The 13,867-nt window shown below is 41.7% G+C and overlaps 2 protein-coding genes across 5 annotated transcripts in view; one reads left to right on the top strand and one right to left on the bottom strand.

The window, feature by feature from the left end:
* The window catches only part of LOC136753381 (voltage-gated potassium channel subunit beta-1-like), an 85,335-nt gene that overhangs the window by 15,418 nt on the left and 56,050 nt on the right, over positions 1–13,867 (top strand). The window contains exons 2-4 of one of the 4 annotated variants that reach the window (XR_010817423.1): positions 7,298–7,410; positions 8,038–8,158; positions 8,428–10,130. The exons of 1 other annotated variant lie outside the window; for it this stretch is intronic. The gene's annotated coding sequence lies outside the window, so the exon portion shown is untranslated. 2 more of the 4 variants (XR_010817422.1, XR_010817424.1) reach the window with 2 other exon arrangements.
* Positions 11,465–12,882, bottom strand: LOC136753380 (translocon-associated protein subunit gamma-like). Its single transcript, XM_066709434.1, has 4 exons — positions 12,745–12,882; positions 12,438–12,536; positions 12,010–12,141; positions 11,465–11,719 (listed from the first exon to the last, which is right to left on the bottom strand). The coding sequence occupies exons 1-4, from the start codon at positions 12,846–12,848 to the stop codon at positions 11,653–11,655; spliced, it is 402 nt and encodes a 133-aa protein (XP_066565531.1). The 5' UTR covers positions 12,849–12,882; the 3' UTR covers positions 11,465–11,652.

The raw sequence follows: 13,867 nt of genomic DNA, 5'->3' as shown, positions 1-13,867 counted from the left end.
AGTGTTGTTAACACTAATGGGAGTAAAAGATGTAGACTGACGAACATCTTGCGCAAGTGGCTCAAGTGACAAAGCAAATAAGAGTGGAGAAAGTGGACACCCCTGTCGGGTACGTCTTGAGATAGCTAGCTGGGAGGAGCACCTATTACCAGTGAGAACCATTGCGGAAGAGTTAGCGTATAAAACTAACCATATTAATAAAGTCTGAACCCAGCCCCATATGTTCCAAGACCGTCCAGAGGTATCCCCATTCCAGATGATCAAAAGCTTTTTCTGCATCCAGGGAGAGGACAGCACATGGGAAGTCAATATCTTTGACTGTGTGAATTACATGGAGAAGGCGACGGATATTAATGAAGCCTGTTTGGTCATGTCTAGTCTAGTCATATAAGTTTCAATACGACGCGATAGGACCTTGGCAAACCGTTTTACATCAGAGTTTATTAGAGACAGGGGGCGATAGCTTGCACAGTTAGTGGGATCATTGCCTTTTTTTAACAATAGGGATATAATAGCTGAGTTAGCATCACGGAGAAAAGAGCCTCTATCAATACAGTGAGGGGAAAAAAGTATTTGATCCCCTGCTGATTTTGTACGTGCCCACTGTCAAAGAAATGATCAGTCTATAATTTTAATGGTAGGTGTATTTTAACAGTGAGAGACAGAATAACAACCAAATAATCCTGAAAAACGCATTTCAAAAAAGTTATAAATTGATTTGCATGTTAATGAGGGAAATAAGTATTTGACCCCGTCGACTTAGTATTTGGTGGCAAAACCCTTGTTGGCAATCACAGAGGTCAGACGTTTCTTGTAGTTGGCCACCAGGTTTGCACACATCTCAGGAGGGATTTTGTCCCACTCCTCTTTGCAGATCCTCTCCAAGTCATTAAGGTTTTGAGGCTGACGTTTGGCAACTTGAACCTTCAGCTCCCTCCACAGATTTTCTATGGGATTAAGGTCTGGAGACTGACTAGGCCACTCCAGGACCTTAATGTGCTTCTTCTTGAGCCACTCCTTTGTTGCCTTGGCTGTGTGTTTTGGGTCATTGTCATGCTGGAATACCCATCCATGACCCATTTTCAATGCCCTGGCTGAGGGAAGGAGGTTCTCACCCAAGATTTGACGGTACATGGCCCCATCCATCGTCCCTTTGATGCGGTGCAGTTGTCCTGTCCCCTTAGCAGAAAAACACCCATAAAGCATAATGTTTCCACCTCCATGTTTGACGGTGGGGATGGTGTTCTTGGGGTCATTCCTCCTCCTCCAAACACGGCGAGTTGAGTTGATGCCAAAGAGCTCGATTTTGGTCTCATCTGACCACAACACTTTCACCTAGTTCTCCTCTGAAGCATTCAGATGTTCATTGGCAAACTTCAGACGGGCCTGTACATGTGCTTTCTTGAGCAGTAGGACCTTGCGGGCGCTGCGGGATTTCAGTCCTTCATGGCGTAGTGTGTTACCAATTGTTTTCTTGGTGACTATGGTCCCAGCTGCCTTGGTCCTGTGTAGTTCTGGGCTGATTCCTCACCGTTCTCATGATCATTGAAACTCCACGAGGTGAGATCTTGCATGGAGCCCCAGACCGAGGGAGACTGACAGTTATTTTGTGTTTCTTCTGTTGTCACCTTCTCGCCAAGCTGCTTGGCGATGGTCTTGTAGCCCATTCCAGCCTTGTGTACGTCAACAATTTTGTCCCTGACATCCTTGGACAGCTCTTTGGTCTTGGCCATGGTGGAGAGTTTGGAATCTGATTGATTGATTGCTTCTGTGGACAGGTGTCTTTTATACAGGTTTCGAGCTGAGATTAGGAGCACTCCCTTTAAGAGAGTGCTCCTTATCTCAGCTCATTACCTGTATAAAAGACACCTGGGAGCCTTAAATCTTGCTGATTGATAGGGGATCAAATACTTATTTCCCTCATTAACATTCAAATCAATTCATACATTTTTTGAAGTGTGTTTTTCTGGATTTTTGTTGTTGTTATTCTGTCTCTCACTGTTAAAATACACCTACCATTAAAATTAGCAGTTTGAATCATTTCCAATAACAGAGGTCCCAATTTATTCCAGAAACTTAAAAAGAGTTCGGGGGGAATCCCATCATACCCAGGGGATTTATCTTTAGACATATTTTGTAATGCCTCTTTAAATTCAATAAGTGACAAGGGAGCACCAAGTGCAGCGGGATCCTCCGCGGAAAGTCACAGGAGCTTGAGATCTTGTAGAAAACGCATACATTTCTCCCTGTCAAAGGGGACGTCGGAACTGTATAAAGTGGTATAAAAAGCCTGAGAGCCAAAAGATGACTGGGTTTGGCACCATTAAAATAATAGTTCTGCCTGGCCCTGTGGATCAGAAATTCTGCTCTCTGTCTAAGCAATACATTAAGTTCACGTCTAATAATGTCAAGATCCCGTGCAGTGGATTCAGAGAGAGTTTTGTTGCCTGTGCTCCAGCAATGCCAATCTTGTCTCAATCTCTTTAATTTTACTAAGTTTGGATTTATTCATATTAGATGCAAATAAAGTTGAAGTGTCCTTGATGAAGCCTTTGATTGCATCCCATAAAACACGAGGGTCCTCCACAGAGCCACGATTAAAACCAAGAAACTCATCTAGCTTAGTTTGAAATGAAGTACGGAAATTCTCGTTTTGCAATAATGTGGTATTGAAGCGCCATCTTGTAGCACGATTCGGGGTATCGGCTAATAACATTTTACTAATAACGCATGAGTGATCAGAGATCACATTTGGCAATATCCCAACGCTGTGCACCTCAGAAAATAAAGTTTTAGAAACTAAAATGTTGTCAATCCTAGAATATGATTTATGCCTTGCCGAAAAGAAGGTAAACTCCTTGGCAGTTGGGTTAATATAGGTCAACCAGTCCAAGATCTGAGACAAAACGCTGCAAATCCCCTGAGGAGAGAGACTGTGAACCAGCCCCCTGCAGGTTGGAGCGGTCGATAGCAGAGTTCATAACAGTGTTCATATCATCACCTATAATTATGCTAAAGTCTGCCATATCTAGCAATAATTTGGCCACGGAATTAAAGAATTCAGGGTCAAATATTGTAGGGGCATAGATTGACACAAAAACTATTTTTTTGCCCGAGACAACAGTCTTCACATATGACACTCTGCCATCTTGTGTTCCATGAGATTCCAACACCATTACACGCAGGTTGCGTCTCACTATAATCACAGAGCCTTTAGACCTAGAGTCAGCACATGCTACCGCTACAACATAATAATATTTATTGGCAAATCTGTGTATGTCAGATTGTCTAAGATGGCTCTCCTGTATAAATGCAATATCTATGTGCTTTCTGCAAAGTAAGTCCAAACATCTAGTTCGTTTGTTTGGGGAATTCAGCCCACGGACATTCCAACTCAAAACTGTTATATCAGTCATCTTTAGACTCAAAAGTAAATATAACAATTAATGCCAAAGTTTCTTAAAAATAGTAGGAGCCATGACAGCATTGTTGAGCACTTAATAGGAAGCAGAAAGTATTGTTTAAGCATTGCAAGCACTTTACCTGGTTCCACCCCCACCAACCCGCCCTTCCCAGCATAAGACTTAAGAGACAACAAAAAATTGTAACACAATCCAACATCAGGTGCTGAACTGAGAAGGGTCCGATACGCCCCGCCAACTTTATTTAACATCTCTAACCCACCCTCTACCACATACATAATCCCCTCCCCTTCGCCAATCCGAAAACTATACCACAGGAGAGAGAGAATAAGGATAGTCCCTAAAAGAATAACAAAACAAAACAAGAAATAAAATAGAAAAATAAGCCAGCCCCCCCTACCCCCCATTCCACCTACTAGAAGATGGTGACATTCTCAAAGCTTACGAAGGTTTACACCTCACCACCGTGTCTACTCTGCTGTACCAAACTTTACAGCACTAGTTCCAGAACTAAACTATTTAAATGTAAGCAACCCTTTCACAAAGGTAGATATAAAAAATGTACCACTTAAAAGAAAGAAGAAAAATAATAATAAAAACAAATAAGACAAATGAATATAATAATAGTTAAAAAGACAGACCGACAGACCGCATCAGCACAGCGCAGTGTAGTATATAATAGTAGAAGAAACATTTCCCCCTTCCTCTCCTCTCCTCCCATCCACAATCAAAGAGAGAGGGAGACAACGGAAGATAGTAAGGCGTTCCAACCGTGTATCCAGAAATAAAACAAATAATAAACGCTATTATAATATAGTGAAAGCAAACAAACCCGTTATTGCTTCTGCCCTCTCCTCCCTGTAAACTCACAAATGAACGCGCCAGTTTAACGATACGCACCAACGCAATGCATTCCGGGGAATGTAGTGCTGGAGTCTCCGGGAACAGCGCAGTCCGAAGGTTTTTGCATATCTGGGCGGACAAACACCGCAGTATGGTGCACATAGCCAGACCACACCAGCAATGTTTTAACTTTTTAACGCTTAACAAAAACAGTTAACTGAAAGAAAATTTAAAAAATGAAGAAGACGAAAATCAAAGAAAAACAACAATAATAACTAAAAATAAAAATGCTGTTATATTGTCTGCTAATAATAAGCCAGTAATTACGGTATGTAACTGCAATTAGACTGTGCCATTCAGTTCAGGGAGTATCTCTTTTGAATAAAAGCTCCTTGCTGCCTCTGGAGTATCGAAGATGCTGTCCTTTCCCTTAAATGAGACGCGGAGACGGGCTGGTTGTATTAGGCCATATCTCACACTGGCACCGCAGAAAAGAGCCTTCAGCTCTGCGGTTTACCAAGTCAGCACTAAAATCAGGAAAAATAAAGACCCTATTCCCGCTGAAAGTGAGCTGACCCTTCTCTCTAGCCAGGCGCAGAAGCTGCTCTTTAGCCTGAAAATAGTGGACTCTGAGGATAAAAGGCCTCGGGCGCTGGCCCTCTCGTGGTTTTGCAGCAGAGGAGCAATGCACCCTATCCAGGACGGGGGGAGGCAAGTCGATCCGGACCAAACACTTCACGGAAGAAGTTCGCCATGAACTCTGTTGGTCTCCCCTCCTCCATCCCCTCCGGAATTCCCACGACGCGTAGATTATTTCTCCTGCTCCGGTTCTCCAGGTCATCTATTTTGGCATGGAGCTTGTTATTTTCCGCACCAAGCAGATTGCAGGCTGACTCAAGGCCAGTAAGGTGGCTGTCAAACGTGTTCATAGAGCCCTCCATCTCCCGGACTTTATCAGAACACTCGGACACCGCGGCTTTAATGGGAGAATTATCGATTGAATTTCGGAACGAAGCATAGCAATCTCGTCCCAAACAACTTCCCTGATGATCCTGTGGAAATCGTCAAGCATAATGGAGCTGCAGCCGGGCCCACCTCCGCTCACCGCTACTTCGGCAGTCGGCCCCTGACGATTTTGGTGGCATTGCAAAGTGATTATGACCAATAGCAGCAAAAATAACAATTAAATAGCAGATTAAAAGTTACTGATTAAGACAAACAAAAAAACAACTATTTAAAGGAAGGATAGTGAAGGATTGCTAAAGAGTTTTATGAAGAATTCAGGAACTACTGCATAACATGTCTACTCCATAGCACGCCCCCTGGTGGTCTCCTAGAAATGTGCTTGTTTTCAATTCAGCCTAGATTTACTGAGCACTTTCAGACGAATGGTAATGAGGAGCCGTCTGCTAGAAATGATCCTTTTTCTAAGATCCCCATTTATCTCTGTACACAGAAAGAGTTTGGTGATGATAATGGATAGAATTTCATGCTCCATGAGGAGGCAAGCTGTGGTGCCTGTAGTGCATTTAACTTTTCCACACCCTAGCAATAATAATATTATTATTATTATTATTATTATTATTATTATTAATAATAATAGCAATACACACAAAGTTAGTTAAAAACAGCAACAATCATTGTGATTTATTTAAACACATATGAGGATATAAATAACAGGAAAAGTATTCAATTTGGTAAATGTAAAGAATCAAGAAAATAAAAACCATATCAGTATCTCGCAGTATCAAAAACAAAATAAAAACAACACAATTCACTGTGAAACAAATAAAAATGTACCCACAAGTTCAAATTGTCATGAAAAGTAAATAAATGGCCAAATGTCCCCATAGATTGAATCCCTTGTTTTTATCGTTGGTGCACTTTTTTCAAATTTGGTGGAGATTGCTGAGCACTTAATCGAATTGTACTGCAGAGAAAAACTCTTCACCTCGGTTATACACAACACAGTTCAATGAGGACTTATTCACTCAGACAACAATATAATTGAAGTAATTAAAAGAGCACAGTCCTGCCAGCTGACAAACGTAACTAAAGATATAAGCACGCCCCAACCACAAACTCACGCCACCTCCTCACGTCACAGATTTATTTTTATAAAGCAGTGGTTATCGCCTATTCTCCACACTATTCACTCTTTGAATTACAATAATAAAATAAACGTTATGAATGAACAACAGTAACATAGTACAAGAAATAAATTGGGACCGATGTCCAGAAAGATAACAGAAAAGATGTTGTTTTACAGGCTCGTTAGAGTCTCCATACCCCATGCATTGTAACACACTGATGACCCTCTCTACACCAACTTCACTCCGAACTGACCCCCGATTGTTTGGGGCATCAAGTTTTATTAGTTACCTGTTGGCAACGGCTGTTGAGGCGTACGGGACCCGAACAGTGATTGGACGATGTACATAACTTATCAATCTACAAGATGTGATTGGTCAGATCCAATCAGCCTCATTTTAAAACAACCCGAATTGCAGTTAAAATGGGGGGCAAATAGATGCTAAAAGCGTTGCCAAGCCAATGGGTAACAAGCAGTTACATTTTTTAGTTCTTAAAACAAAACGAAAAAAACGGACACTGTACAGGCCCAGGAGGGTGGGTTTACATCTCAGACAGCATGCATATGTACACAGCAGCAATACAACAGACAGTTGTCAACAAAAGCACATTTTACAGGGTGTTACATATGCTTTTGTTTTGGATTGGCGGCTGGGAAGAGGATCGCTGACCTGCACAAATACAAATTAATAACTGGAGCATCTTTCAAATGTTTATTTTATTGTAAATTGATGGCAGCTCGTCAAATCTATTTGTGCTAATTCTGGATGATTTAATTAAAATTAACGAAAAGCTTAGTACACACTAACAGAGATGAAAGCACAATAATTTCAATTACATCAATAATTCATAACACATACAATTTGGTAAAGGAGATTCATTCTAATTGGCTATAATTTGTCACTATGTAATTGCACTATGTAAGTTTCCCTTCCTTACAGGAAGCCTATTCCGTGGCGAGGCAGTTTAATATGATCCCGCCAGTGTGTGAACAGGCCGAGTATCATCTGTTCCAGAGGGAGAAGGTGGAAGTGCAGCTTGCAGAGCTAAATAGGCAAGTCTGAGCCCGTCTTCTCCCCTTTCATGTGCTTAGAAGTAATGAGTTTTAGCTCGTTCATCATGTCTCTTTTAACATTTTCACATTTCTGGGAGATTACATTGATTTGTTTTATTTTACTTTGTTTTTAGAAACGTTTTAGAAAGTGAAAATAGATTTCTAATACAAATACAAGAAAATAAAACTTTTTTTAAGGCTACAAGGTCTTAGGAGATAGATGGCCTCAATGGGCATGCAAGTATTGTGGGAAATTTCCACATTTCTCATAGATATATACTCGTTCTGTATTATCCTCGAAGAACACGTACTGTTCACGTCCACTGTACTGTACTTCCTGACGGGTGCTGACCAGGCTGTGTTCACTGTGTGGGTGCAGGTGTGGGGGCGATGACTTGGTCTCCCCTAGCCTGTGGCATAATCACTGGGAAGTACGAGAACGGAGTGCCAGAGACCTCCAGGGCATCCATTAAGGTGCAGTGTTACTGCGAAACTTCCCCACTCAAACTTCAATTATTTCACAAGAGGACTGGCAGATTCAAATGTGCAAAAAAAAGCATTTTGAGGCTGTTGTGCATGTGTGGTCACCTTTTAAATCCAATGTTCTAATTCGCCCGTTTCTTCTAGTCCTACCAGTGGTTGAAAGATAAAATACTGAGCGACGATGGGAGACGGCAACAAGCTAAGCTAAAGGAGCTTTCCCACATAGCAGAGAAGCTAGGCTGCACCTTACCTCAGCTGGCAGTGGGTAAGAGAATCCTGCCGATGGGACAGAGTACACAGAGATCCACACAGCCGTCTGGGATCAGACCACTCACTTCATAACTACAGATGGTGCTGTTTTTGCGAAATTCATCCTATTACATGGTCACAGATGGTGTTAATGACGTTTTACGTTTTTCGCTTCATTTCTTACGTTCTGAATATTAATTGACTGTATTTATTGGAAGAAAAAGATACAATTCAAGTCCAAAAAACAAAGTATGTGAAAGGTAATCCAAGCGTTGTCCTTCACAGCTTGGTGTCTGCGTAACGAAGGTGTGAGCTCCGTTCTTCTCGGCACATCTAATCCTGAGCAGCTTACAGAAAAGCTGGGGTCTATACAGGCAAGCGCAACCTCTAAGCAAAGTGGATCCGAGCGTCCGTTTTACACTTGAAATGTTGAGGATGTTGCATAGCTTTTCTTATTGTCGGCCACCTTTTCTTTTTGTCTTCCAGGTACTTCCAAAGATGACATCTCACATAGTCACGGATATCGATCACATACTGGGGAACAAGCCCTACACCAAGAAGGATTACAGGTCATAAACGCTGGTTGTTTACTGGTCGACAACTGCGGATATCTAGACTAACTTTTCAATCAGCCCTCTCACTTCCAGGAATAAGTGGTGCGTGCAGCTCCCCTGCTATCTGCTGCTCAGTTTGGTGCAAACAAACAAAACGCAAACTGAGCTTGTGTAAGTGCATGTTGTTGCTGAGATAAATGTGTGCCTAAATTCTTTTTAAAAAGCACATCTAAAAAAGCAAAACAAGGATACTGCTGTATTTCTGTGATTACCTTGAACTGCTCTGCTTCCTTCATGCTCATGTGTTTAAGTAATACTTGCTTGATCTACAGGAAAGAACAGAATTATTAGATCTAACAAGAATCGAGACAAACCTTCAGGAAGAAAGAAAGAAAGAAAGAAAGAAAGGTTACAAAGAATTGGAGTTTAAGGTCAGCTGAATGGGAATTATATCATAGACCCTCTCCTTTTATTTAGAAGTCTACAAATTACACTAAGTTTAGAGCCATGCATCTGGATTTATATAGAGCCTTCTTACTGTGCATAGAGGTGATGAAGGAAGAACAAATGAACTTGGCTCCGTTTGCATTGACTTAAGGAACTGCCTCTACCTTTGCCTGCAAACTGCAGTACCGATTGCTAATGTAATGATGAGAATGTATTACCAACTACATTATAAAGATGTCAAAGACCATGGTTTATTATATTGCTTGTTTTGGGGGTTTTAGATTCAAGCATGTTACAGGACATAGCGTATAGCAAATAAAATTAGGTTCTTTTTGGGGCGGGGGTATGGTAGGTCTGGGGAAAAATAAAAATGAAACCTAGTGAAGTTAAGATATACAGTAAAAATGTATATAGTTTGTCCTATACAGCAGCACACAAACCATACATTACTGACTTTTTTTGTGCTTCATCATACGCTGGTCATGATGACTGCAGGAGCTTGACCTTCGCTAAGCAACAGTACAAGATAAAGAGCACAAACAGAATCCCGTCCCAAAAATGTGACTCCATTTCCAAGTCTGTCCAAGTTCAGCGTTCTTAATTCCACCGATACATTTGTATTTTTTAGACATTTTTGGTTTAGAGAGTTTCAAAAACACAGGAGCCATCAGCCATATATATTTTGGTACTTTTACACCCACTGTATAGAGTGCCTTGAATACGCCTTTCCCCTGGTGTTGATGTTCTCCGATACCAGTGTGACGTTGTGTGGCAGTGTCGCCCAAACCAGCTTGCTTCAACAGAAATGTAAATTTACTCTGAATAAAATGAATCCTCTATGTTTTCTACAATTTGTAAAATTGTATGATGGGAAGAAAATAAATGTTAACTTTTTTAACTTCCCCCTATAACCACAACATGCTTTTTGTCGCCATTATAAAACTATTGTATATATTTTAGCTTGATTAAATAAATGCATAATGCTTATTAATGGTTTTTGTTATCTATTCCCCACTTTAGAGCCCTGCATTTCAGCCCGAGCCCGACGGGCCTTGACTTATTTACACCTCTCGGGCCGGGCTTCGGGCCTGTTATAGGCTCCTCCTCCTTTTTATATTTTAGACATTAATTAATTAAAAGAAACTATGAGAAGTTGATGATGGTAAAACAAACATAGAAAGATGTTATATAATCTATCGCACTGACACGCATGACACAGTCTGTTCACGCACACACAGGCACACAGGTTTCCCACGGACAACACGAGAGCATGCTACTGCGCCTGCGCAGACCGGCTCGCACGGTGTTAGTGTCCCCGGCAGCGACGGCAGCAGCAGCAGCAGCGTGTCTTCAGTGCAGCTGGAAGAGTTAGAGAAGAAAGCAGGACTGGACAGAAACCTCCACTGTGGATGCTGTGCTTTTCTCCACGATGCTCTGTAAGAGACTGTTCTTCTGGCTGTAGCCATGTTAAGACTAGGAGACTTTATTGTCATTAGTCTAACTGTTGGAAACTATTGGGAATAAGAATGGCCATGTTCTGTGGCGACACCTTGATTTTTGAGGTAAGGTAAGATAACCTGCGTGTTTTATTGTATTTGTTTAGATCGTACAGCCCGTTCGTTCGTTTTTCCGCACTCCATTGCGAGCAGCAGAGCAGCCTGGTCAGCTTGTCAAAAATGCCTTTTTACTGTGGTGGTGATAATAAACATTTAAACTGACATTGTGTGATATGCTTGAAGTGTTTTATATCTATCGATTTTATTGTAGGCAAGTCAAGTGTTGATTTGAGAGGCTAAATTGATCAAACGTGATCAACTCGCTGTCGGCCGCTGGCCGCTTGGTCGTCACTTTTGAAAAACAAAAACTTTAACAAACAAAAAATTTTCCAAACATTTTTCTAAATTAACTTAATAAAGAAATGAAAAGAAATATAACTACTTTGCCATTAAAAACAAAACTGAACTATTTTAATGGCTGCAACAGTAGTATAGGCTCTAATGGAAAAAAAAAACAAAAAAAAACCACGGGCTCCAGTCGGACTCGGGCCAATAATTGTGATAAGCTGTCAGACAAGGGCCGGGCTGGGGCCTGAGCGTCTCGGGCCGGGGCCGGGCTGGGGCCTAGATTTGACGCCCGTGCAGGGCTTTACCCCACTTGTGTATAATTGACTGCTGGAAAACAAGCACTAGTCCTTAACGGCAGGAACCTCCTTTAAAAAGTGTTCAATCATAACCAGCTTTGTACATGTCACGAAAAATAAAACCATGCAGCCGCGTTGGCTCTGAATATTGTTACGCATGCAAAATAAAATTCAAATCAGATACCTGACTTGGCAAACTTTATTTGTAAAAAGTAGAGACCATTTTCCAGCCTCCATTTTTGTCATGTGTGAAGTCAGTATTTTACACTTTGCTCAAAGACCCCTGCACCAATATACTCCTGTAAAAAAGCAGATCCCTCCCACCCCCCGATTGGTCATCATTCTCCTGCAGCAATATTCAGAGGCAGCTTATTTGGATCCAGTGGACAGCAGGGCAATGAGGCCAGAGGAAGCACTGATTGACAAGATGTAATTTCTGCAAAGATTACGTCAAGGAAGAAACACTTGAAGAACAAGACTGCATAAGACAGAATATTCTGTTCTATAGGTTTGTTACTCACAACCATAACCAAGCTGCTAAGAAACACCTTGTAATAGGGCTGTCCCTACCGCTTTATCTTGCAACTAAAATTCTTCAGTGCGTTGGCCAAATGACTTTCAATGGTCAGCATTTGTCAGCAGCGCACAAAATTGCAAGCAGTGCGTTTAGGTATGCAAGCAGAGACAACACCGATATCCACTGTGGGAACAGGAAAGAAAGGATACACTGTTGGGTTGAAGTTCTTCAGCAGGAAGAAGGAGGCGATGATGACGAGGACCAGGAATAAGGTGTTGTTGTAGAAGATGGAGAAGGTGGTGGCTTCATAATCTGCAACTTCGTTCTTTTTCCAGAGGATTCTGTTTGAAGGGGTTCTGGTTAGAGGAGCTCTACGCATTTATACAGCAGGAGACTAAAATGATTCTCAATTACATGTAACCACCCAGAGGAGGAGGAGGAGGAGCAGGAGGGAGGGTGAAACAAACTGCTTTAATCCAGCTAAACTTCACCAATATACAGCTAACCACTTTAGATTACTTTTCATGATCACTACCCATCTGTCATTAAGGTTAAAGCAACATGTTTGAATCCTTATGCAACCCATGTGACCCCTGTGGGCAAAAAGCAGGTCACTGACTGGCCTGGCCATACACACCGTTCATCCTTCTCCTTGCGAGACATTTTCCTGCTGTCTGCCTCAGAGAGTTTGCGCGTCACTTCCTTAGAAACTGCATCTTCACGTTTCTGGGCTGCTCTGAGGACAAGAGATCGACAGGCGATTTATAGACGTGTAATTATAAATCTGTAGTCGTTATTCATTACTGTGACCAACAACAACAACAACCGTAGCTATCAGACTACCTTATCTTCCCCGACAAATAACTACATCTGCATGCAACTGCTAGACTGCAAAAGAAAGCACTGAGGACAGGTTATTAGAGACGGGGACAGAGAGAACCTACTTGTGTTTCAGGACAAATTTGACATTTTTGTAGGCAAAGGCAACAAGGTATGTGCTGACGAGAGTCATGACACAGTAGAGAACTGCAGACTGAACCAGGTCCATATGCCATATCCTCCAGTAGAGCCCTGGGGGGAAAGTTTTCAATTAATATGTGAATAAACACTTTTGCATTACACCCAAAAACCTGCATATGAAATTACTTTCACTGCTATATTTCTCACTTGCCAAAGGTGTCTGGGGGGGTTATTTTGTATACAGGCTTATAGTACTAGAAACTACATACAATTATTTGTTTTAATGAATGCAAGATGTTCCTCACATTATTGGATGCAATTCATACTGGATCGTGTAAGTTTGTGCATCAGAGCAAGACGGACGGAAGGGGAATAAAATTGGGAAGTATTTTTAGCATAGATATCCACATTTTCGCCCTGAAGTACACAGTGTTGCATTGAGCAAGCCAGCAACAGTCTCTTATTAGTTCTGAGCTGTGTGACGTGTCGCCGATCACTGCTACAATGTAACACCGGCATACAGTTCCAGCTTCTTGTTCAATATACTTTCTGCCATGCTGGCAAATGCAGACATGAAGGTTAAAGTGGCGATTTGAAAAACAGCCAATTTAAAGTAACAAATCACACAAATTGAGTAGAATTGTTAGTAGTAGTATTGGTGCAAAAATGGCCTGTTGTTGGAGATCATTTTAAAGAGGCGACTCTAGCGCTGCCACTACGAGCCACATCGGCGAGTGACGGTCGTGTTCGTGCCGCGCAGATGTCCGCAGATCTGCGCTGCTCCACCAATGGGATCGGTGGAAATCTGCAGATCTGCGGAAACCTGCGCTACACCAAGGCGACCGGCTATACACTACACAGCGCATCAGTACTGCACTGTACTACACCTAATTGTGCCCATCCCACCGTCTCAAACACACAGTCATTTTGTATCGCAAGGTGTAGGTGTATGTTGCATTACCTATAGCTATAGGTTAAGTTAAAATACAGCCTCATTGAGAAAAAAAAACAAAAAAACACTGGACAATCATAATTATGCAAACATCTGTTTTCGAGTGGGGGTGCAGCTGTTTATCTCGGGTGTGTTCATTTAGTACAGAAACTGGG

This window comes from Amia ocellicauda, chromosome 7 (assembly GCF_036373705.1).
Source record: "Amia ocellicauda isolate fAmiCal2 chromosome 7, fAmiCal2.hap1, whole genome shotgun sequence".
NCBI lineage: Eukaryota > Metazoa > Chordata > Actinopteri > Amiiformes > Amiidae > Amia > Amia ocellicauda.
The sequence above is the reverse complement of the archived record's forward strand: the minus strand, read 5'-3'. Positions and strand labels throughout refer to the sequence as shown.